We start from the raw sequence: 24,583 nt of genomic DNA on the forward strand, positions 1-24,583 counted from the left end.
GTACAATGACAACCAGGTGATTGTTTTTTAAATTGCTGTAATCAGGGTTCTTAAGGATAACAAGATTGCCTTAGCTATTAATATAATTCTTTTCCTTGTTGCCAGTAGTACATTCCTTGGCAGAATTCTTGTTTACACCTGAGAGCCAGGGTGTTCAATCCCCTGCATAGCTATTAGCTAGGAGAGCCATTTAGCTCTGCTGAAGCAGTTCTTTCAGCTATTTTTTTGTTAGTGTTTAGACTCAACTCATCCTCACTATTCTGTCCACAAAATTCCCTGAAACTGATGTTTTGACACTGTATCAGACAGAAAGTGGAGGTTTAGGTTAGCTTCTCCTCTCTCTTGTTTGAATAATAAACTGGTCTCTCTAGTTGCTCTGAGGTAGGGCTGCCTCCAGCTCGTAACTGGAGGTGACAGCTACTCTCTAGCAGATGGGCTGTCTTGTAATCTTTTTCTTTATTCACAGCAACTCTGTCTCTCCCTTCTGTTCAGACTATTTACTCTTGTTGGTAGCATGTAAACAGTTAGCTATGCCTTAGACAGTTCAAAGATGTGCTGTGTGGGTGAATTAGTTGTTGCAGGATGCCTGTCTGCCTTCCTGCACACACTTCTTTCAAACACTGCCATTTGCAGATTTCTGCCCAATTAACTGACGGTGACAGAGCCCAGTCCTGAGCTCCTTGCCCAGAGAAACCTCCCCTGAATTCAGGAAATGATCTCAGGAAGCAGAAAGCTGAGAATCACTCTGAAGATGCCACAGTTTCTCCACACTAAAATGCTGCATTCCAAATATTTAGTACACTTGCAAAACATTTACATTCTTATCTAAGTACAAAGCATGCAATTTAATTCCTTTCATAACACTTGTGTTTCTCGATGAGTTGGAATGAATTCAGGGGTTTTTTTCCACATATAAAAATTATACAGAATTTTTTCTTCAATGCATGTATTCTAAGCAACTAGGGCAGCACTGACAAACAGGACAGCTTCTGCAAACTACTGATGTCTCATGACATGTTCACTAATATTTCATAATGGCTTTTTTCCTTGCCTGTCTGCTGTGCAAGAGCTGCTGATTTGTCTTTACTCACACATAACACAGTGGGGCCAAGTTTTCTATTTGATGCAATCACATGAGGACTGCATTTGATTGCTGATATCTTGGAAAATGGTTTTTGTATTTTAATAACAACAATGTTCAACTCATCTTTTGGGAAAACTAACTCCCCACGTAATGAAGTTTTCCTCCACATAAACATACACTCTTGCATGTTTATGAAATGCTCCTTTTAAAATTCTTCTTAATGCAAGTGAAATTTTCAAATCTGCTCAATTGTACCAATCTCTACTTATGGAACAAACCCTCATGAACATTCCTAGGGAATCTGTTTTTGACTGTATTTAATGTACCCCGCTTCTTTTATTAAAATGCAACTCAGTTTTCAAAAACAAGTATGCAAATTAATTTTAAAAGATACTATTCAGTTCTTCAAAGAGATTTCTATAGATACATAAAGTTATACCAGCATGGGAACACAGCAATTGCTGTGCAAAATGCACCACCAGTTAAATGAGTAATAAATCAGGAGCCATCTTATACATTAGGGTCAAAAGAGAAGAAATATTCCTATGCTTTATAGGACCTACATTTACTCTGATTTTTAGAAGGCTATGTCAAGTTTCCAAATCTTATCTTAACTTGTCATTCTTATCTGCTGTTGTCTGACTAATAAATAAATTAAAAATGTAATAGATAAAAGCCACCAGACATGTTATGCATGTTTTACCAGTTAACACTCTTAGGTCATATTGTAGGCTTCTCCTACATCCTTGGGTATTTCCTAGTGAAACTATTTAAATTGATATTTGGGGTTTTCATCTCCTGGGGAATGCCACTAAAGGCCTGTGCCTCTATGGCACTTTGGCAGGTCAACTTATTAATAAAGACTTCTGTGGAAAGACTGAGTGGGACTTGAGTGTAAGTCAAGTGAAATCACACATTCTTTAAAGAAACTCTTTCAGAAGGCATGTTGCACTTAACACCCATCCATAGGAATTGCTGAAGATGTGATTTGCCCAAAAGTCCCCATTTTACAAATGGTGGGACATGCAGGCAACAAAATAACTCACTCTTAAATGTCTTTGTGAACCCTTGCCTGAGCAATGACAGTACAAAACCAGATCAGCATTGACAGTACATCATCCCCAGTATCATGCCAGAATATTCATTAATAGCTCAGAATTCTTTAGAAAGCTGTAAGATACTCCTTCCCAATCTATCAAGAAATGACTTGTCCCCATCCTTCTTGAGAGATCTTTGAAAAGCAAATCAAGACGTAAAACAGTATGGTGTTTCAATTTTAATACAGGTGATTTACATTCTTGTTGAAAAGGTTGAACTAAAGCTACAGCCAGACTCAGCATGTGTGCCATGGTCTCTGGAAGCATGTTATGAATGCAATCTAAAATCAATAGCAAGAAACAATTACAGCATCTGAATACCATTTGGGTGAAATAAGCTGATGCTGGTGAAGCAACCAGCAAATGTCTGTCAATACCTGCAACAAAGTATTCCACAGCGTTTGCACAAAGAGGGGTTGAGTAAATATCAATAAAGCAACTCCTACTACAAACAGTAAAAATGATAAAATCAATATTATAAAATAAAAAGGTTAGCACACAGATGAACACTGTGATGTAGACAGTGCTGTGTTAGAAGTGTTGCCAAGTTCCTGCATCTCAGTAAAGGAACAGACAATGACTGCATTTGTCCAGTGCTCTGATTAATCAAGAAATTAAAGTATACAACAAATGGTATGCAAACATTAGACCATAGGCATTCATATGAAAATGTATTTATGTCCTACAGCAGGAGGAATCACATATCTACTGCACCTGCTAGTCCTGTGCACTGGACTAACTAGCCCACAACATGCCAGCTCTGTCTGCTTAATGGGAAGACTCTCAAGGACTTCACATTTGTTCATAGAAAAGGCTTGAGTAAGAAAAAAAACCCCTATTATTGCAAAATATTTACATTAAAGCATCAAATCCCAGTAAATTCTTTAAAGACCCAGCAACTAAAAGGGTAAAACTGCAAGTGACAGCCCATCTGCAAGATGCTGTCTGTGGCTCTGACCTGCATTTAAAAGAGGGCTGCTTAGCCTTTAGAGCACCTAAAGTTGGCTCTGTTGTTTGCATTTCATAGAAACTACTTTTGAAAGTAAACAAGAACCTTTAGTGAATTATTTAGCATACAAATAAACCAGCAAAGAAGCCTAAGTAGGCCAATATGAACTAACTCGATTGAAATATTCATCTGTAAATAACTTTTCAATCTGCTGCTTTCACGTACAAATACTACATGGAACATTAGACACAACTAGCTTCTAGGGATATTTAGGCTCACTGGAGAGCAATTTTTATGTCTACTGGCATCTGTGGGTAGTGATATGGACTGACTGTTAATATAACCAACATAAAATTTATGTGAACACTCAGTGCAATAGCAACACACTGTCAGACAGCTGGTGGTTGATGCGTAGCACATGCGGATTTTATATGCACTGTGTAAACTAACCTTTGCAGAAAAGATTTAGCAGGTTTATTAGTTTAGGAAATCGCTGTAATTATGGATAATTCATAATGGCCCCTTATCCATTCTGTAGCAATAGCTGCTTTAATTTCGACTCTGTTTCTTTGAGCCATAAATAAGTGTGCTGATATCTTCTGCACAGATGTGGTATTCAACCTGTTCAAGTTGGTTGAGTTTTGCTTGTGTTTTAATGCCAAAAAATAGTAGATAAGCTCATAAAAAGCACTTTGCTTGAAATAAATTAGCAAAAAATGAAGCTTGAAAGTTCTGAAACTCCTTTTAGGGAGGAGAGGGTAAAACTCGGAAATTTTCCACAAAAAATGAGCAATCTACATGGTCAGAGATCTGACCTGAGATAGAATACCAGATTTGCATAATTAATCATTGGAAAAAGAGAGATGTCTGTGACCTACGTGTATTATTTACAATCTATTCAGTTTGTAATGGAGGGTTTGACCTCCGTGAGCCCTTCTCATAACACTGTGACTTTCCTGCTTCTGTGCACACCTCCAGCCTTCTCTGCAGTAGAACACGTGTGGTGTTTCCTAAGTTCAATTCCCACTAAAAATTCCTGCAAAACAATTCCCTGTGTTCCCATTGCTTATTTAGTGGACAGCACTTTTCCTGAATTTTCAGGAATGTCCTTCTGGCTTGGAACCATCACAGGTCTCTCTGACCAAACTTTCACAAATCCAGCTTTCCTTACATTCCCTGCCTTTGGACATGGGCATTGTTAGCAGAAACATTTCACAAATAACTCCTTTACTAGCCAGGAACTATAGTAAGCTTGTTGTAGGTCTATAGTAACCACAAAGGCCTATAATAGCCAACATATCAAATCTGCTAGTTTTACAAAAAAAAAAACCAAAATCTGCTACATTTGTCACTTGTTACCCCATTGTTAGCTTCTCTTCTTTAGACAATGATTATTGACCCACCCAAATAAAAAAATATGATTTGAGGTGTCTTTCAGAAAATGCTTAAGATGGTTGATAAAGCAGCTTGAAGTATCAAAGGATCAGCAAGTGTAGAAACAAATACAATCCAGATTCTCCCGATTCCAGTTTATGCTTACTCCATTCTGGAAGAACCCTAGATTAGCATGGACAGTAAAGAATTTGGATACTGAGCTTTGCAGCAGATGACTAAGCACAATGGCTCAGGGTATTATCTCCTTGTGTATAAAAGGCAAAAATGTGGAGTGCTATGGAAAACTATCAAGCCTTGTAAGGCTCCTGCCACAAAACTACTAACACACTGCCTTTCCAGGGAGGGTGCATTTAGATTCTATAGTAACCTTGAAAGTGACATTAAATGACATAAATTCACATAGTATCATGGCAGTCAGCACAGTAAACATGCCCTGCTTGGGATCAAGTCAGTCAAAGATGAGATGTTTTTCCTGGATTGTTCTGTTTTCCCATCAACTCAACTTACACTGTGCCTGAAGAATGTGCACCAGCCAAAGCACTGGACTTGTGAGTTTAGCATGGATCTTCTAAAAAGATTTACCTTTTTTTTAAAGAAGAAAATACAAAAGTGTAAGTAGTCTGCTTGCAATCACCAAGGAAATACAGAATAATCACAGTTAACAAAGGGAGATGTAGCAATCACCAGACATACTGAATTTCAAGTTATCTAAGCCTATCATTTTCAATCTCTTGATGACAAATGAGGACACAATTCTACTCATTTCCAGTCCAGTCTGAAGAGGTATTCATTGTGAGATCCAGACTTCAGTAATAAAAAGATCTTGGCTAAGCAATGTTTCCAATCCATTGAATTAATACACTCAATTTTTTCATAAGTGTATGGGATACAGTATAAAAAAAGGTCTTCCAATACCCTCTAGAGATCCATAAGGTATTAAAGCACAACTACTGCTTTAACACCATCCAAAATATAAACACTGCAGTAATTATGCAGCTTCTGGGTAGAGGCACTACAAAAAGAGAAGTAAAACATGAAACAAGCTTTTTTTTAAGGAATTCCTAGGCAGTGACAGGAAACAACTGTATTTTCCTTACCCAAATCAGAGCTAAGATGAGAATGGAAATAGGAGGGATGAACTCCAAAGTTAGAAGTTCTGCTGTCAATGCAAGATACCTTTTGGCAGTATCCCCTTGCTCTCTGGGTTCCGACTAATATGTTTTGAATGAGATTAAAAGCTCCTGCATTAGCATTCAGTTCAACCAACAAGAGCAATTGACTATAGAATGGAATTGCTTTGCCAATGGCATATTGCACATAAGCTGAGTGAAACTGCAAATCTCCATGCCAGAGGAAAATTTGAAATTTCCACTGCTTTTTTTTATATTGCATTTATTTTATCAAATAATTCCAAATTACAAAACTCAATGTGATTCATATAACTGAGCAGTAACAGTTGGTTTTTAGTCATCAGAACATTGGGCTGTGTTCTTTGTGGTGATGTTCAGCTTGGTGGGACTTGTGGCAGGTGAGCCTGACCTTCACCTTCACACTATAGGTGACATCCCTGGTGGGATGAGTTGACATCTGCCATAATTTATTCAGCAGTCATTTAACTCCTGCAGGCCATTGCACAGCTTTATCTTATAAAGTCCAAAAAACATCAAAGATGTAGTATTTTTGTCAAGAAGCTGAACAAAATGAACCAAATATGAGTTTGATCTACCCTTCTAGAAGGTGATTTCAAGTGCCACAAAATTTTTTTTTTTTAATAATCAAAAACTTGAACTTAAGATCAAACTCAAAATTAAACGGATTTTGTTTGAATAAAACAGTGACATTAATCATGAGGAGCTTTAGCTTTGTAAAAAATGCACTTTTTGGTGAAGAAGTATTTGACCTTAATTTTGATTAGCTCAAATGATTGTGACTCAGCAAAAATATGGTAAAATGGGTAGTTAGATACTGGTGTGCAAATTCTACCCACAAAACTTTCAGAGTATCTTCTACATCTTTATTAAATAATTCCTAAATTTTATAGGACATGAATCTTGATCTCTTTAAAAAGGCTTTACTGTTCAGGATTGCAATGGAAATACAAACCCTACCTGTTCAAAAATAGCAGCTGAAGACACATTAGAAATGGTCTTAAAGAAGCCAAAAATGTCTATCTGGTGATTGGGCTGGGCCTGAAGAGGGAGGATGACACCATCTCAGCAACAGTTGTGAGATAAATGAACGTCTGTTTAATCTGAATTTATAAACTCCTTTTTTTCTCCTGAGATATTTCTTACAGTAAAACTGTTCTCTAGGTACTCCAGATTTCTGTAACAACTAGAAAATAAATCAGAAAAAAGCCTTACACTAGGCTAAAGTGGCTACACACAATTCTTAACAAATGCAACACTTGTTACAGCCTTGGACAAGAAGGGAGCACGTAAAGAAAACAAACCACTTGTCCAGGCTGGTAGTGCACAAGAGAAGACCTGCAAGACATGAAAGGCTTGTCTGAACAGGTACTGTACCACAAGGGGTGGGCCAAAGGATAGAAAAGAACCAAACAAACAGCAAAGGATAAAACAGAGCAGGAATGTAAGGGATAAGATCCAGCAGGGTAGAGATATTTTGACTTAAGCCTAAAAAGCATTCTGTGAGGAGGAACTTGAGATAGGGCAGGGACAAGGGAGAAAACAGATTTTGCCATTTTAGTTTATTAGGTTTACTTTATCTGTGCTTCAAATAAATTACAGCAATGGAGAAACCAGCTAGGTATTTGCTAAATAGTTTGAAAGTGCTGATAATGACAACCAGTGCATCTTTCAGCACAAAAGTTCATTATGTGACTTGTCATTACTGGGACTGATTCCCCAGCTAACCCAAACTCTTATTCTTCAGGGACTCCAGGGGAGGGCATTATCAAGAGGACAAAATGCCAGAGCAGCTCCAGGAAAGGGTGATTGGAGGAGAACATACGGGGAGGAAGCCAAACACACCAAGCCACACCTTGCACAAACCATCTGGGCAGTCGGTGCCCAAGAGGGAAAGTGCCAAAGAGGGAAAGAATGAAAAAGAAAATGGAAATGCATGGAACTTGCAGATCGGAAGAAAAAAAGAAAATACATGGAAAAAAAAATAATCCCGAGCATGTGGGATGTAAGGGAATGAATGGTTGACAGGTTTTTCAGTCCCTCTTCCAAGGATCAAAATTACTTCAGAAACTGCCTACAAAGGGAAGTCCCTTAAAAGTGGAAGCCAGTGGCTAGACTGAGAAGAAAAGAAGAAAAGCAGAGATTATAAAGTTAACAAAATAGAAACTCAAGCACATCATCTGCCTTTGGTTGTAACTCACTTCTTTCCTGAGAAATAAACTTCAAATTATCAAACAGGAATAATTAAACAGTAGTCACAAAAGAGTGAATGAATTCAAAGTGGTCTTGAAGGTTAGATTACATCCCTTTGTCTTAAACAAACAAACCAAAAAAGCAATAAAACTACCATTAGCTTTCTATAAAATATTTTTAAACTAAAAATCACATTTTTTTTTTAGAAAAAGAAATGCATTTGGAGTAAGAGTTAACACAGTTTTGAATATAACAAACAGCAGTTTAGCACTGATTTTTAGCACTTATGGTTGACTGTAAAAGCTAAAGTACAGTATTTTAAAAAGCAGAATGTATTTCTTAAGTCACAAAGTCTTCATTGGATTTGCAGATGGGGACCTCTATTGGTATAAAATAATTACTAAAAAAATGACACCTGGAAAGAGACCCATTGGCTCCCACAAAAATCTCAATGGCCAAAATCTCATTTTCATTACACCAACGTTAACATATACCCACTTCAATTAAAATTCCAGGAATTAGCCCAATCAAACAAAATTAATATAAGAATTTTGTCCAGTTGTGAAAGATCAAGTATTCCTAAGGAAAAAAAAACTACAAAGAAGAACTAATACAGTTTGAAGTGAACCTTCTCATGCTCACGCCTGGGGCCCTTGTGTGCCTTCTGTGTATTTTTACTCCAGCCCCCCTGTAAGCAGGCAGTGTTGTGGCTTTGGACTGACATCTCTCTGTGCTGGGCAGGATTTGCAATCCTTCATGACTATCTATTTGTCACTGCAGGTGAGTGGTAGCACTCAGGCTGATCCCCAGCCACTTTCACAGTTACTTATCTGTCTTTATGGATTCTTCCTGTGTGTCAAGTTGGTGCATAACAGCATTACTGTCAGGGTGACAAAATTGTCCCCAGAGTGTCACAAATGACTCCCCGGCCTTATGGCTGCAAGCAGGTAGTAACACATCGACACTGCCTTCCTCAGCTCATCTTTCTCCAGCCCTGCCTCTGATTCTGCACACACATCCCCTCTACGGATGGAAAACTCAGCTAAGAATTCAGGCACTTCTCATTTTGGTGCTTTAAAATTACCACCAAAAAAGGAGAGCAGAGTTTGCTTTCAGAGTGAAATATTTTTCTCTGAAAAGTCTGTTAATTTGCTTTATTAAATTATAGGCTTTTGGGGGAAGAATATGCTGCGGAATTCCTGTTTTCTAAATATAGAAAGCATGATTATAAATTCAAAATAGTGGCTAAAAATATGTACACACTGATTTTTGCTAAATTCTATATGATATCCATGCTCTTAATTTTTTCATGTGTTTTTCTGTCAATAAAAGCCTGGGGTTTTTTTCCTATAATTCTGTTGCTTTTTTTACTTAATTGTATTTTGCACACAGTAACACCTTTTTTAAAATAACGTGTTCTCCAGTTCAACACTGGGTGTTTATCTGTGATAAATTTAAAATCTCATTTGACAAGTGCTGGTATAAAACCCTTTTTTTCCCTCTCATAATGTAAAATCATTCCAAGGAGGAAAAAAAAATGCATCAACTAACAAATTTATATATTATTTGAAGAAGGCTGAGATTCTTGATAAATGTAGAGAAAAAAAATGCAGCAGCAGCAAAGCTTGTTCAGTAATCTAAAAACTACTTAATGGTCATACAGCACTATCTAAGGTTTTGGTGATTCTTACATGAACTGTGGTTTATGAAAATAAGCTGCTTTAAGTCCACTGTACTTTAATTCTTCAAAACACCCTCAAGGTAACTGTTTACAGACACTGACAGTGGAAAGGACTGTGTGAAGGAATGTTCCTGTCCCTTCATCACCTTGCTATATCAGCTCATCTCTCCGTGCCTCAGTTTCCCCAGCTGAGAACTGAAGATTGTTACACCAAATTTTCCTACAAAAAAGCCAGAAATTCACAGCGTAGTGAAACTAGTCAGTGTTAAAAGTACACTGAGATTAAAAGAAAGCTTTTTTTTTTTTTTGGGAAGATAAATGACCCAGGGTGTGTGTGTGTGAAATGCATGGTCAGGCAGCGCTGCCTTGAGAAATGCAGCTGGACCGAGGGTCCGTGACCCTCACTGACACTGCCAGAGCCGAGGACAGGAGTGCTCCCACCAACACGTGTCTGGCTGTCCCTGCACACCCTCCCCACCCCTCACACCATTTGTCCTTCACCTGACAAACACACGGTGTCTGGGTTCCCAGATAGGTTCAATATGATTTCTGACACTGGAAAAACAAAGCTAAAAGCAATTTAGAAATACCTGCCCATGAAGTCAAAAGGCAAAATATCTAAAGCTTCTCCTGGAATCTCTGACCTCAGAGGCTGACATGGTTTGATGGGAAATTTAATGTAATAGTCTGAGAAAGCCAAAAGGCCTATTGTCAGCAATGAAGTCTGAAAGTTAGCAGAATTAATATAACTGTACAATGGAAGTGCCCTCGAGGGACAAGGCTGCAGAACCAGGGCAGAGGGAAAAATGACTTTTGAAGTCATTTCACTATGACATTCTGTCATCACCGCTAAACGGAAATAAAAAAATCATCTGAATCACCACATGCTCCAGTGTGTGTCCCTTCCTTATCTAATATAAAGTAATAACACTGACGTCCTGTGCCCCACCTAAGCTGGGAAGGGGCTCTGCAGGGACTTCAGGAGCTCCATTTTGAATTGCTAAATGCAATAAGAATAAATGCAAGTGGGAGTCTGTTTAGCAGAGAATGATGTCTGGTCTGTAGCCCATCAAAGCCCAATAAATCTCAATGCTTCAACAAGAGATGAAAATGGTTATCTCATCATTTCAGTGCCAGGGTGAAATTTTCTCTGAGCCAGAGTATTTTTACAGATGATTTATGTCTGGGAAGGGTAGTTGTTTAACAAAATGGCAGATAATGATAAATAGAAAGCAAATAGAAACAGCAGCAAGGGAGTGGTTCTTAGTTGCAGCAGTGGAATAAACAATATACTTACATAAAGTATATGTCATATATAAGTGCCATTATTCTAAATCCTATGACTTATATGTTACTTGGAACATCACATAAAAGAGCTGGTAATATGATTTACAGGATAGGAAATTTAACATGTATGCAAGGCAAATAAGTATCAAAATTCTTCTTTATGTTACATTTCTGTTAATCCCACTTCACTGAAATTACTCTGGATTTACAATTGTATAATAAACAAGTAGTGTCTATGTGTTCACTGGGTTTAATACATTATTATATTAAAAGAAGAAGGATCAGAAAATGGGCTAATTTTGATGTTGTTACAAATTTTTTTTAACCACAATTCTTATACTGTCTGCAGGCTAAAATACAAATACTGCTATAGAAAAAGGAAAGGCTGATACACACACTATCTAGACATGTTTTTATTAAAGTCATCTGAAAGCAAAACTTTTTTTTCTCTTAAGATCTGGGTTTGGATGACATGATAAAACAAATATTCATGGAGTTAATGATGAGAAGAAAATGCAGCACAAAGCAAACTGCCTGTTTGAGATTTTTGAATTAGAGGCACTGCAAACAATGTCAAATTGGAGATGGAGATTTGAGGTCAGGGTGCTCGGTTTCAGTTTCTTTTTCTTTTTCTGCATTTTTCCCGTGGCTGTACACAAAGGAAAAAAAAAATCTAATTACAGTTTTAAATGCCCAAAATGCCATGTCCACCAAAAGCCCGATGCTCATTAGTACTAGTAATTAACTTTACAACTGTCAACACAAACACCACACAGGCTGACAGATAGATAGTAGCTCTGAGGGTGCTAATAAATCCGGAAATAACAACTTGACACGCAGATGCACAATAGGATGCAGGTGATAAAGAAATGTTGACATCAAATCTAATTATCTTGGAAACGGCCAAGTCCTGCACAATCCCCAGTAATGCACTGTTATTGCTGGTGATGAGCCCCACTGGAACGGCTCTTAACCACAGCCTACAACGCAGCTTTTACAGCCCCTTGTCATATCTAGTGAGGACAATATCAAAAAGGAAATTATGAGTGTCATGACCCCTCCAAGTCAAAAATCTAGTGATGAATATAGGCTCAGCAAGGCATAGCAGATTACCCCCTTACGAGTTTTAAAGCCAGGATGATATATGACATTTTTATCAGGCACTTTCTCAGGAATGTCACCAAGAGGGAAAATAAAGGCCCTGAAAAGAGACGACTAGGTGAATTATGCAACTGTAATTGCCGATCATAACCTGATATGAGCTGAAATTGCTCTGTTTTCATATTGAGATAGCATAAAATAGTCGGGAAATGCAATGGCTTCTTAATGTGGCCTAGATGAGTCTAATATTCTGATCATTTTTCACTCAGCTGCTAGGTAAATAGTGCTTCTTTAACACAACCACCGTGGCCCAGGGCAATCTGGGGGCCCAATTTTACACTTGAATTGAGAAAATATGTGTAAACTACAATTTTTCATATTTTCTGCATACATAAGAAGATGAAACATCTTTATCATGTGTATTGTCTGGCTGAGCTTATACAAAATATTAGTTTATCTCTCCTACTTTGGTTTATTCCATAAGCAAAACACATAGATCTAAAGGACAGGCAATATTCTATATACAAAATAGGTCCATCTTTTATGCAGCCTTGTATGAAGGATTCTACCATTTTGTTTTTGAAAAGCTGGCAATTAGCAAATGTAGACTTTGCAAAATAAATTACAATATTCTAAAATCCTTACACTTTTCTGCAAATTGGTGTTTTAAAATAAAGAAAAATAAAAGGCCATAGAAATATTAATCTGTACAACATGAGATGCTAGTTTAAACAATAACCTCTAGGAGAAAAGGAAGGTGAAGGGCATTTCTTTATTACCATGCCATAAGATACATTTATTTTATCATAAATCTGCTGCATTAAGGGGTTCATAAAATAGATTTGCTTAAAAAACAAAACTGAGTTAAAATAAAAAACCCTCAAATCAACCACAAAACCCAAAGAAACAAAAAGCATGCTACTACCCATTCTCAGATAATAATCAGCAATAATACCTGGGGCAGAAAGGTCATAAACCATACTTCCAAGACAGGAATAATTCATTGTACTACTATGTGTTTAAGAATTAGTTTGATAGAGTCACTATCTAGACTGTGAGATATTGTCTATCAATCTGACCTTCTAAAAATGAGCCTACAGACTTTCACTTAGATCAAAACCTCTGCTTTTATGATAAGCAGTGCCTTTCTTGTGATGAATTTTAGGACCAGGCTTATAATGAGTGCAGCACCATTTGCAAAATATGGAAGTGAAACAACACAAACTCTTAAATAATTAGGTCTTTAAATTTCTGGATAGATTTTTCCACGAAAGGAACTGTAAAAAGCAATCCCGTTTGTTTGCTTGTTTAAGAGTCAGTTCAGAAATAAACATGTACAAAGGAGGTTAAAAGACTGAAATTTCTTTGTTTGCATTTATGTTATCTGTTCTTAGTTCCTATATATCCACCTTATCAAGGTGCTCCAACACTAATTGCAGAGCAGCACTGACTGGCAGCAATAACCAGCACCTGGAAAAATCCTGTGTGATGCTGGTGACTGCAGATAAGAGCCCCTTAACAAACTTGGGTATATCTGCATCAACTTACTTCCTACTTCCTTCCACATTTTATGCTTCCTAGAGGCTGATATTTTGTACTAAATATTATAGCAAAGTGATACCTCACTATACAGAGAGGCCTCAAGCACAGATGATTTCCAAAGGCTCGAGGGTGTGGGATATACGGAACTGAAAATAACACTGAACACTGTGATACTTCAGTCATCACACAAGTCTTTGTAAAATATTTGACTGGAAACCAGAAGAGGATTGAAATATAGTTCCTAGCAATTAATACTGTGATCCTAAATGTAGAGTTGTTCAGATCTCAAAAGAATTTAAAACTGTAGACCCATCCATATTTATTACATTACCACTAACCCTATTATGAACAGTCTTTATGTAATTAACATACCAGCAGGGAATTTAAGAGGTAACTTGGCATTAATTTTCAATCCCTATTCTCCATGAATTTGGTACTCAATTGTAGTGATAAATAGAAGACACATGGTTATGATTACGCATTTTCTGTAATGATTATGCACCACAGTAGAAAAGACCTCATAATGCAGCACAGGCTCACAGTGAGCAAGAAAACCCATTTTCATTCTCTTCCAGTAATTCAGAAAGTCAAGTGGCCACTTTCCATTTTTTTTCCTTTTTCACAAGACCTGCTTAGAGATGACTTTTCCCACACTCACTGGCACTTGGCAGAAAAATAACTTGCAGCCTTCATCATTCCCTGCTGAAGCCACCATCCCCGTTGGAGGTGTGTTTATTCCATCTCCCTGTCTCTGCATCCCCCTTCCGGAGAGCGGGCGCAGGGGCTGCAGCCGCTGGTGTTGCTAAGCAACTCAGCCACAGCGCTGCATCACCAAGTACAGATTGCTCCCATCATTTTCAGCCTCACAAATTTGGGAGCTGCTATAATAATGGGAAGTAGTATGGATAACAAAACCATTATCCATAGACCGGTAAGTTAGCAGATGGATCATAAGAGCTAAAAAAAAAAAAAAAAAAGCTACTGTAACAAGAACACTGAACAATTATTGGCAGTATTATTTTCAACCATTAAAAAAAAAAAATCATTACAGCCTTCACAAAGAAGTTTACGTACTCACTAGGTGTGAATGCAAAAGTATTTTTGAATTATGATGATTTTTTGTGGGTCTTTCTGTGCAGGAGAACACCACAATTACCGGGTGCTGCTGAAAGGGAGCACAAGATCTATTAGTAATCAAATTTCAGCCCAGATTTTATGGTTAGTCTAACCGAGTTAATTTCTCTAATGTTAGCAATTCATGGAAGAGGTCTCTTGTGGCAGCACAAACCTGGGATCCACAGCAGCTGTCAGAAGAGACTCTAAGGAATTCCTTATTAGCCAGAATGCAACCAGGCAGAAAACTCATTACACAGTGCTAAATATACTTAATCACATCTATTAGAGAAAAATGAACTTGATAATTACAACAAATAACTAAAGAGCAAAAAGTGTTCATGGAAAAACCCACACCAGGATGTGTAAGAAGAGGGGCTGCATACTGACTGTGTGTGAGAAAGCCTTGCTGGAAACCCTTCTGATTCTGATGGAAAATGATTACACCACAATGTACAAATGATTTAGGTTCCCCTTGAAAGTGAAGCACTTACATTTAATAGCTCACATAAATGCAACATACTAAGTAAATTAATTGCTTAGATTTAAAAAATTAATTTGGAAAGCTCTTCTGAGAGTTGAGACAACAACATCTCAACGTGCTTTTTTGGGGAAAGGAAGTCTGCTACAGACATTCACCAAAAAATGGTAATTTCACAAAAGCCGATACTTCACTGCAGTACATAATACAAGTGCTCAAAGTCTTTCCTTATTCTGCAGCCTTTATTTTGCTTCAAATGGGGTGATGTGGTCCACAATTTTGCCCATCAGGCTATCTATATTTTAAAACTGACAGTTTTAAACTAAAGTTATCAGACAATGACTTCACAATGCAATTATAGGCTGAAGTCAAACATAAGCATCACACATCTTACACAGGCACTTCAAGCAGACCTGGATACCATCTGCTAAAACCTCCCTTGCTCTGTCATCCATAAGTATCCAAAGTCTGTCTTAGTTTTATTTGCACTTTGCCTAGTCAGTGCACATGAAGTGTGGGCACTCTAAAGTTGCAGCAATTGCAAATCCTGAGGCACAGACACTTGGAGAGCACAACAGAGCAGTGAATGCAGCTTCAAATCTGTAGAACAAGCCTAATAACCAGACTTCTGTCACTTCATACCAAATTCCTCTCACATCTTATGAAAAGCAGTTAACCTTTAAGCAGATCCATGAACTTGGAGTCTTTTTGAGCCCAAACTTTATTTAAAATTCTTTCCCAACTATATATGTCCTTAATTCAACATCAGTGAAATAAAGAAATCAGGCATATTGAAATAATCAAATAAAATCTGAGAAGGGATACTCCAAGGTTTTCATGTAATTTTGACTTTATTGGAAGAGGACAGCTAAGTAATGCATGAACCAAGACATCTGGGTTTTCTTTTCCTATTCAGCCACAGAACATTTTCACCTTTATTTCTATGAAATAACATTAAAATTGGATAGCATCTCGCAGAAATAAGACAAATTCTTCACGCTTGTATCCAAATAAAGAGAGAATGCAATGGCCACAGGAAGTCCTCACCTAAAGGCTGTCAAAGACACAGAAAACCTCAGCACTTTGCAAGCCAAAGTGAGGGACCCAGGTAAGTCCCAAGGGAAAGGTTTACACTGCCAGTTTCCTCTCTTCACCTCATTCCTTTCCTCCAGCTGTCATGAAGAGAGGCAAGAAACTGCAGAGTTCCATTTCCTAGGAACATAACTTAAAATGGTGGAAATAAGGAAACAGGATTTGATTCATTGTGTGGCCCAACAGTGAAAGATCCAAAGTCTGCATGACAGTAAATTGAGAGCAGATGGACAAGACTTTGAACTGATACAAGAAAAAATTTTTTACTGCTCCCTTACACTTGTTTTCCTTTGTTTTAGCTGATTCTACCTTCTCTTGGCCATTTCTGCTGTCTCTGTATCATGTCAGAACCAGTATTTACAACTAAAACAAGGCAGTAGCTACAAAGCTCAGGCAGCAGCCACCTCTCAGAAGTCAAGGACCACATTTACACCATTTTTAAATAAGCTCCTTCCAATGAGTTACACTTAGGGACTGATTATTTAAAGGAAAAATGTAAAAGGTATTATAGAAGAGTCTAAAAATTGAACATTTTCTGATTTTTTTTGGTTCTAAAGTTTACAGATCTGAAAATGCTCTTATGGATAGAAGCAACTGAGCCTTGCAAAAACTACTGACTTCATAAAGTCTATTATTTAACCTATAAACCTAAAGAGTGAACCTTACTACAGAGAATGCGTAGAATTCCTCTGTGTGAACAAAGGTATCACAGAACTCATATAATTGCTTCCTCAGTTCTGTACATCTATTAAATAATTTGTTTTTCTTAGTACAAACTGAAATTCTAATTTTAGGTTGTCAGTCATAACTTAGCATATACATCACACCATGCTGAAATCAGAATTAATACACACACATCTGAACTGAATTATGGGCACAGAATGGTACATGAATTTTTAAGTTATTTTTACAAATTTCTGCTGCATTTCAACAGATTTAACTCCCACTTAGTTATGCCAATACAATAAATGTCCAGTAAGTTTGAGATGTGGGAAAACAGTTTTTGCCTTCAAGCATCCTCTCTCTATTATTTTTGCTTTCAAGACTAGGCACAGTTCACAGTGGATTGCTGAATTAGGTGAACCTTTCACCTGAATTTTTACAGCTGTTTCTATAATCTTATGGCTGAGATACTCTTTACCCTAGAAGGTTAAGTTGGCAACACAAATATAAGATTAACTGCTGTGAACTGAAAGAGAGCTATGGTAGCAGTAGTAGGACAGAGAAATGAAACAAGCAAGTTTTAAAGGACATAAAAAGCCATGATCTTTCTTTATGTGTACAGAAAATGGCTACAACCACATCAGAATTTTTTTCAAAAAGTAGAAATTACTGATTGCTCCTTTCAGAATATCAGCCTTCCTGTTCATGGTTAGGCGTTTGGACAATAGAAGCTGGTTCTGTAACATTTCTTGTTTACACAGTATAAGCACTGAGCATAGACAATCCACAAGTAAAATTGTGCACTGCAATGCTAAAAATGGAGGTTTAATATCCTTTTATAATAATCATGTTCAGGAAGGCTAAACACAATGAGAACATCATTAAATGCCAGAATTCTGCTCTTAGTGTTTTGGGGATAAAGGTACATTGCAATCTTTTCTGCCCTGCCATTCAACAAATAATAATAAGCCTTCCTCACTTAAAACAGAAAATGTTTCCAATTTATTATAAAAGTTCATTAGCATTTACTGAGAACTGAATTAATAGAAATGGAAAGCTTGCTTTAGAATTAGTGCGTTAATAGTATATGAACTGCAGCTATCTCCTTTTAAATCCAGATAATTCTTTCAGGGATATAAACTCCTATTCTTATTTAATTCTCTGTTGAGGGCCTTATAGATTTTTTTTTTTCCCAGAGAAGTTTTTTCCATTGTGAATACAGAAAAAAAGAAATCTGTGGAGATGTTTACAGAGCAAGTTTACGTTGAGATTAAAGAGCAGTTTGAAAGCCAACGGAGAGTGATGAGCAGTGACAAACACAGGAATGAGGAATCATTCCTTCTGCAGTCCTCATGGACAGCCCAAGGATGCCACTAACTTTTCCTAAGCAAAGAACGCTGTGATAGCATCAAAGGCAGAAAATCTGATTAAAATGGCTAAAACAGAGCTTTGTTGTTCCAAAGTGTGGAAAACCTTGCAGCTCCAGATGTTCCTAACTTGGTTACGAAGCCTTCCTTCGTTTTTTTCCTATTTTCCAGCGCGGGGCTGCACCAAACACCCTTGAAAAATACGGAGGAGTTAGGAACAGCGCAGACAAGCAGGGCAGGCAGCAGCAGCGCAGCGTGTGGCAGCTGCAGCAGCTCGGGGCTGGCAGGGGATGCAGCACACGGCTGGCACTGAGCAAACACCAGCGACAACGCTCCAGACCACGCACGGGCGTCTCTCCGTGGGGCTCCGCCACAAGGAACGACAACAAGAACTGCGTCCATGGCTTTCTCTAATGTTCATCGCTCAAAACCCACGACCTTGATCACTTCAGCAGATGGTTTTGCTCTGCTGTAGCTGCAATTAAACAGAGTGTGCCAAAGTGAAGAGCAAATTACCCATGCTATCTATCCCGGTTAAAAAAATCTGCAGTCTTCCAGTATCTAGTGGGACAAAATCCAAAATTTTTCAGCCCCAGCCCATGCTGGATTGCCATTATATTTTATGTCAGTCAGTACTTCAGAGAGTCCAAGACCCTTGGCATATGTTCTTAGTTAACAAAATGGAAAATTAAACTTTGTAGCAACCCCCTGCCACTCCCAAAATAAAAGAAAAATTCTATTTACATCAATGAGCAGGAAGTCTGATCTTCCTGTGCCAGCCAAAAAGCCTACAGTATAAGGACATTTGGCTGAATAAAGGAATTTAAAGTAAGCAAACTAGCCTAAACTCACGATCCTGCATTTCAGGTGCTGAGGAATATTCATAAGGAATATGAATTTTAAAATAACCTCTGATATTGACAAGCAGAAGTTTATTACTTTTACAGAGCTTTAATGCCTGTTCAAAAATGATCTGACTTTTTGAACACATTATCCTCATGGAAGAAATGTCCCTGAATTTCTTCAACACACAGAAAATACCACAATCACAAACCCAGTATATGCACAAACAAGTAAAAAAATTGCATTGCAATGAAACAGGAAGAGGTACCTAAAGACTGTGGCATTTTCAGTAATTAATGACTGTGTATAAGACCTCACGAAGCCTGAGGGACTGAACAAGACAATGTCTGAATATTAAACCTAGTCTTTGGTTCTCAGTTACCAGAACAAACTTTTCTCTGGCTATACTGAAAAGGAAACATGAGCAGCATCTGTTCCTTGGTTCTCCAGCACTGATCATTTGGAATAGCAATGTACAGTAGTTTCTACAGATTAAATACATGAAAACTGCAATGAGTAGTGTGAAAAAATGATATTTGAGAGTAGATCTGAACATCAAGATATGTAGATAAACTACCTCGCTGGCAAATTCGTATTAGGTTTTTTACAGTCCAGATGGTATGGGGCAAACCAAAAGGGGGCATTTATGTCAGAGCCTGTACAACAGGAACAAGGATGCTGATATGGTTTCTTTTTTATATAGAGCTGGGTAAAGAGATCAGAGAACACTGGAACGTTAGCCAAAACAAGTTATCCAGCTGCACTGTGTTTCATCACATATCAATTTTTACTGAAAGAAACCCATACAAATTTAATCAGTTCTTCATATGGTAATATTTAACATTTTTCCCCAAGTTGTTTGATATTATTGTTTTAAAAGTTCCTTTTCCCCCCGTCCTCGAAACGTGATGTGTGATAGTGGTGAACACAGGAAAAACATCTAAAACATCTATCCCTGGCAAGACTGAGAGCCTCATTTACAGTAGACTCAGTAATAAATGCACTGGCGTCTGTGTCAATTGAGCGTCTCAATGAAGAACAGGTCACCATGGGGAGCAGCACAGGCAGCCTCCACATTTGAACTCCCACATCCCCATCCCATGCATGTTTGTAGCATCAGTAGAAATTAAATAACCCTAATAAACCTTTCTGCCTCCCCCTTCCCCAAGAAACAGGATTATTTTCCTGGTATCATAAACCACATGGGTTTTCCTTCTTTTTTTTTTTTTTGAAGGCTATCATATAGCATTTGTATAGCACTTTTAATTATTTGAAAATATATAATGGAGTGGAGACATGGATCCCACTTATATAAATGCCTATTAAAAGGCCATTTATTCTCTCAGTAACCATAAAACGTAAAACACCTCTTAAAAGAATATAATTCCTTTGTTTCTAAGCCAAACACATATAATAAGACAGCTTGCTCCTTTTAAGTAAATAAAAATGATTTGTATTAAATAAAATGAAATATTGTAGGCACTATATAATTTAACAATAAGACACATCAAAGTATGCATTACTGCAAGCTAACCCGTGCCTCAGAGGTGTTGCAAGCCAAATTCTTTAAACGATCCAAGAAACATGTTGTTACAGAAAAGCACAAACCACAGCACATCACAAACTATTGGTCAGATGAGATGTAAAACCAAGTTCCTAACCATTTGCAGTCACTAAAATCCCCTGGCAATTACTGTGCCCGTAGAATGTTGATTTTGCCCAAACTGGAATGTTTTTAATGCACAAGCTTTATGGTCTATTCCTAATTTCTGCAGGGAGAAGTCCCCTCTGTCTGCTCTGCACTTTGCTGTGTCCAGTCCATAAATGGTTGCAAGGACTGTCCTGCATGTGAACACATTCATCTGGATCTCTACATGCTCTCAGTTACAGCCCACAAAAATGGGTGAAACTAATGGGATTTCTTGAAGGTACTTGATAGTGACATTTGATCCATAGTTTGTAACACAGTTTCAAATTCCTCAACTATAATATAAGTATAAATAACATGATTATGATGTATATAAATCAAAATAAGATGATTAAAAAAAATGTTCATTATTGTGAATACATTAAACCCCTTGACAGAACACCAAGTATTTCTAAAACACAGCAAAAAAAAACCATCACAGAAAATTTTCTTGTTTGTATCAGTTTCATATGGATTTACACCACCACACTGCATCCACATTCCCCATACAGGAACTGCCCTGTAGTTTTGATTGCTCTATTTTTAAAAAACTTTTCAGTGGAAGCACTGAAAGTTGAATCAGAAAGCTGATGAGTCAGTACAGTTCACTGAAAAGGAGTTTTCTCTCCAAGAGAAATACATAACATGTAGTGTAGCTTAGGCTCTAGCTGTGCCAACTGTGTTGTAGCAAAAAAAGCCAAAAAACCCTCTGTCTCTAGCCTATTATAGAAGTTATTTCTTTAAAAAAATACACCACACAGCAAGGAAATGGGCTGTAATCCTACTGGTTTATATCACCTGTGAGGAGTGAGTGAATGGTGGCCTGAAGTGACATGTGACTCAAAAGCTGAGCTGTGAGTTCAGAGAACACTGACACTGTCCCATAAAGAGAAACCTCTCCAAAACAGGACAAAACTAAAGACCTTCTCCTGCATGCCTGAAGCCTTCAGCACCTCAGCTGAGATCGTGGGGTCACACAGCTCCACAGCTATGGAGCTGCAGGTGTTGGGAATCCGCCCTACAGTCGGTCCCAAAGCGCACCAAGAACGACCTGCGAGCTCAGGACAGCGGTGCTGGAGATGGAAGAGTCCCTGCTTGCCACAAAAGCTGCACATTCCACCCACATAATGTCCCACTAACAACCACAACCATTCATTCCGTGATGCTTGAAAAGCTTTTTAATAATAAAACAGCCCTAACAGAAAAGTTATGAAGCATAGAGGAGGTTTTCCAAGTAACTGTGACCCCAAAACATTCTAGTTTGTTGATCAAAATACACCTGCCAGATGAGTAGGAAAACCAGACACCAGCATACCACCCTTTTCATTCTATTGCTACAGAAACAGCAGAAAGCACATTAATGCATTTCAAACATTTCTATCAAAAAAGCCACATTAAATAATAATTTTGAAGTGATTTTATTCATACTGTTATGTCAACAAAAAAATGACTGTGTTTATAAAATTCTTTCTTGTAATGTTAATTAATAGTTCCAAACTTTTGCTGCTATCTTGCAAATTAACCTGCACCTGCAGTTTCCTGTGGCTATAGACTTCACCACCAAAAGTCATATGCTTACAATAATATTTAATAAACACTTTTTTATTAACCTGTCTTCCATCCACAGTATTATTACAGTCAATAAATGTTACAAGAACATTATTATGTGGCCTAAAAATTGTTATTAATTTGCATTTGATCGACTCCATGTGTCCACAAGCCTTACAGCACTGCTAAGTGCTTCTAGCACAGAGCTGAGGCTCTTCTGAAGCAGATTCACACCCATTCAAAAACAAAAGGCAATGGCCATTGAACAAACAGCAGCCAAATCCTCCTTAATTTCATTGCTCCAGGCGTGCTGGTGAACTATTCACACTGATTGGCATCGTTCAGTTTTCAATAAAGGATTTGCTGAAGTGACAGATACTTGTGGAAATAAACTGCTAACAGATTTGCTATGTCAGTAATTAAATATGTAAAGCTACAGATGTTGAACAATAGTGCCCTCCACCAAGATGTATGCCATAATATCAGAAAAGTAACCTGGCATCTGGTTTCTTTATTTAAGTACTTTTCTTAGGGTTTGGCTCTTAATTTTTTGCAGTTGACAGCAACGTTATTTGAGCCAGTCAGTGGCATCTGGTTGCTGGGGGGGTGGAAAATAACGGGGAAAAAAAAAGGGAAAAAAAGCAGCTCTGTGCACTTTAATTAATTGTGGAGAGATTACATGGTCTTCCAACCGTGTAGTTTGTCATCAGAGCACATTACAGATTTATATTAGATGTTTCTCCACAGTGTCAAGAATAATTAAAAAGGGATAGGAAATGATGCCAGCTAGCAATGCTTTACATCAGCGGTGAAAGTTTTATATTTATTACAGCCAAATAATTTTAAAAGAAGATGTCAATTTTGTAGTTATACTGTGCAAGGAATAAATATTAGGTGGGTAAAGCAGCCAATACATTTCAGCTGCTTGAATAATGAGAGGTTCATGTTTAATCTATCAGACCTACCAGAATTGGTGTGACATGTCAGTTATTAATGAAGCAGCATCCCCTTTTCTCATAAAAACATCCTCTCAATACAATAACTAACATTTGTTTTTCTTTTCTTCCTAAAAGGAGCTCTGCCCAATTTCTCCTTTTGATTCATGTAAGAACAGACATGCCTACTGTACATGAATTCTTTTGCTCAATTAATTTGCAATACCTTTGGTCTTGGGCTGTGCTAATAGAACAGTGCTTATGTGTACTCAAGCTCTCAATTCACTCATCATAAAGAGCCACATTTCTCTCCTCCCCTGTGCACAGACTCCTTTGTACTTGCAGATGAGAGAGGGTATGGACCTGAAGGCAGTTTGCAGCCTAAGGAGCAATCTCCACCCAAATACTACGGGTTTCATTTCTGTCCTCATACAGACTCATTCACAAACTGCATTTCCCAAATATTTGTATTTATTTCATGCAGTTTGACTGACGGAGCTTCTGCTGCTTTAAGGGCTCTGTATTAAAAAACCAGTGCAAACAAGTCACTTCCTTTTGCTGTGAAATAGCTTTCAACCTCTGAGCTCAAATGGAGATTTTGTCACATATCAATGCCAAAATGAATTACTAAAAACAGCTGTAAATTGTCCCCTTTACCCCTGTTCTATTGTTTATTTTTCTGAAGCACAATGAGAAAATAACTTCAGAGAAATTACTACACATAATTGTGATCAAATGACTTGGCCCTTGCTGTTGTTTTCGCTGAGCCCAAAAGAGGAAACAAGCTTTCATGAGTACAGTGGCAGCTTTCCCATTCAGTTAATCTCTTTCACTGAGTTATATTTTATAAAGGTAAAAAATGCAGGAATTCACATCCTACATCTACAGCACCACTCAATTAGAGTGGTCAGAGCTCATGAATCAAAGAGCTGACCTGGAGGAGGATGGAGCACCTCTGCATACAAGGTGGGCAGTGAGCCCCAGCAGACAGAGGGACTGAGATTCCCAAGAGAGTGATGCTTCTCCTTGGCATGCCCAGGAACTCACTAGATGGCCCCGAGTAAGTCTCCCTTTCCTTTATGGTTGTGCTACAGAAAGGAGCAGTCATCCCATTTCATTTCAGACACTTGGACATCCATTCATCACCATACATTATTACCCCCATTAGAGATGAAGTTCTATATGTTACTATAATGTGCATAGATGTTGAAAAAATACAGCTAAACTCAGTTTTTCATTCTTTAATTGTTCTGACTTTGTTTGGGATGTTTAACCATGCAATAGAGCATTGCTGGCTTAAGATACCACACAACTTTTCTGCTTATTAAAGTTGCTGGGCCATGTTTCAGAATTTTTCCCTAGCAATGGACACCACAC

General features: G+C 37.8%; 1 protein-coding gene across 7 annotated transcripts in view; it reads right to left on the minus strand.

The window, feature by feature from the left end:
* Positions 1-24,583, minus strand: part of FTO (FTO alpha-ketoglutarate dependent dioxygenase) — a 227,171-nt gene that overhangs the window by 32,974 nt on the left and 169,614 nt on the right. The window contains exon 9 of one of the 7 annotated variants that reach the window (XM_064722840.1): positions 6,634-6,714. The exons of 5 other annotated variants lie outside the window; for them this stretch is intronic. In XM_064722840.1, coding sequence (XP_064578910.1) covers positions 6,693-6,714 — 22 coding nt within the window. In that variant the 3' untranslated portion in view covers positions 6,634-6,692. Of the gene's footprint in view, positions 1-6,633; positions 6,715-11,301; positions 11,484-24,583 lie in introns of those variants that run through there. One more of the 7 variants, XM_064722836.1, reaches the window with a different exon arrangement.

This window comes from Zonotrichia leucophrys, chromosome 11, assembly GCF_028769735.1.
Source record: "Zonotrichia leucophrys gambelii isolate GWCS_2022_RI chromosome 11, RI_Zleu_2.0, whole genome shotgun sequence".
Taxonomy (NCBI): Eukaryota; Metazoa; Chordata; class Aves; order Passeriformes; family Passerellidae; genus Zonotrichia; species Zonotrichia leucophrys.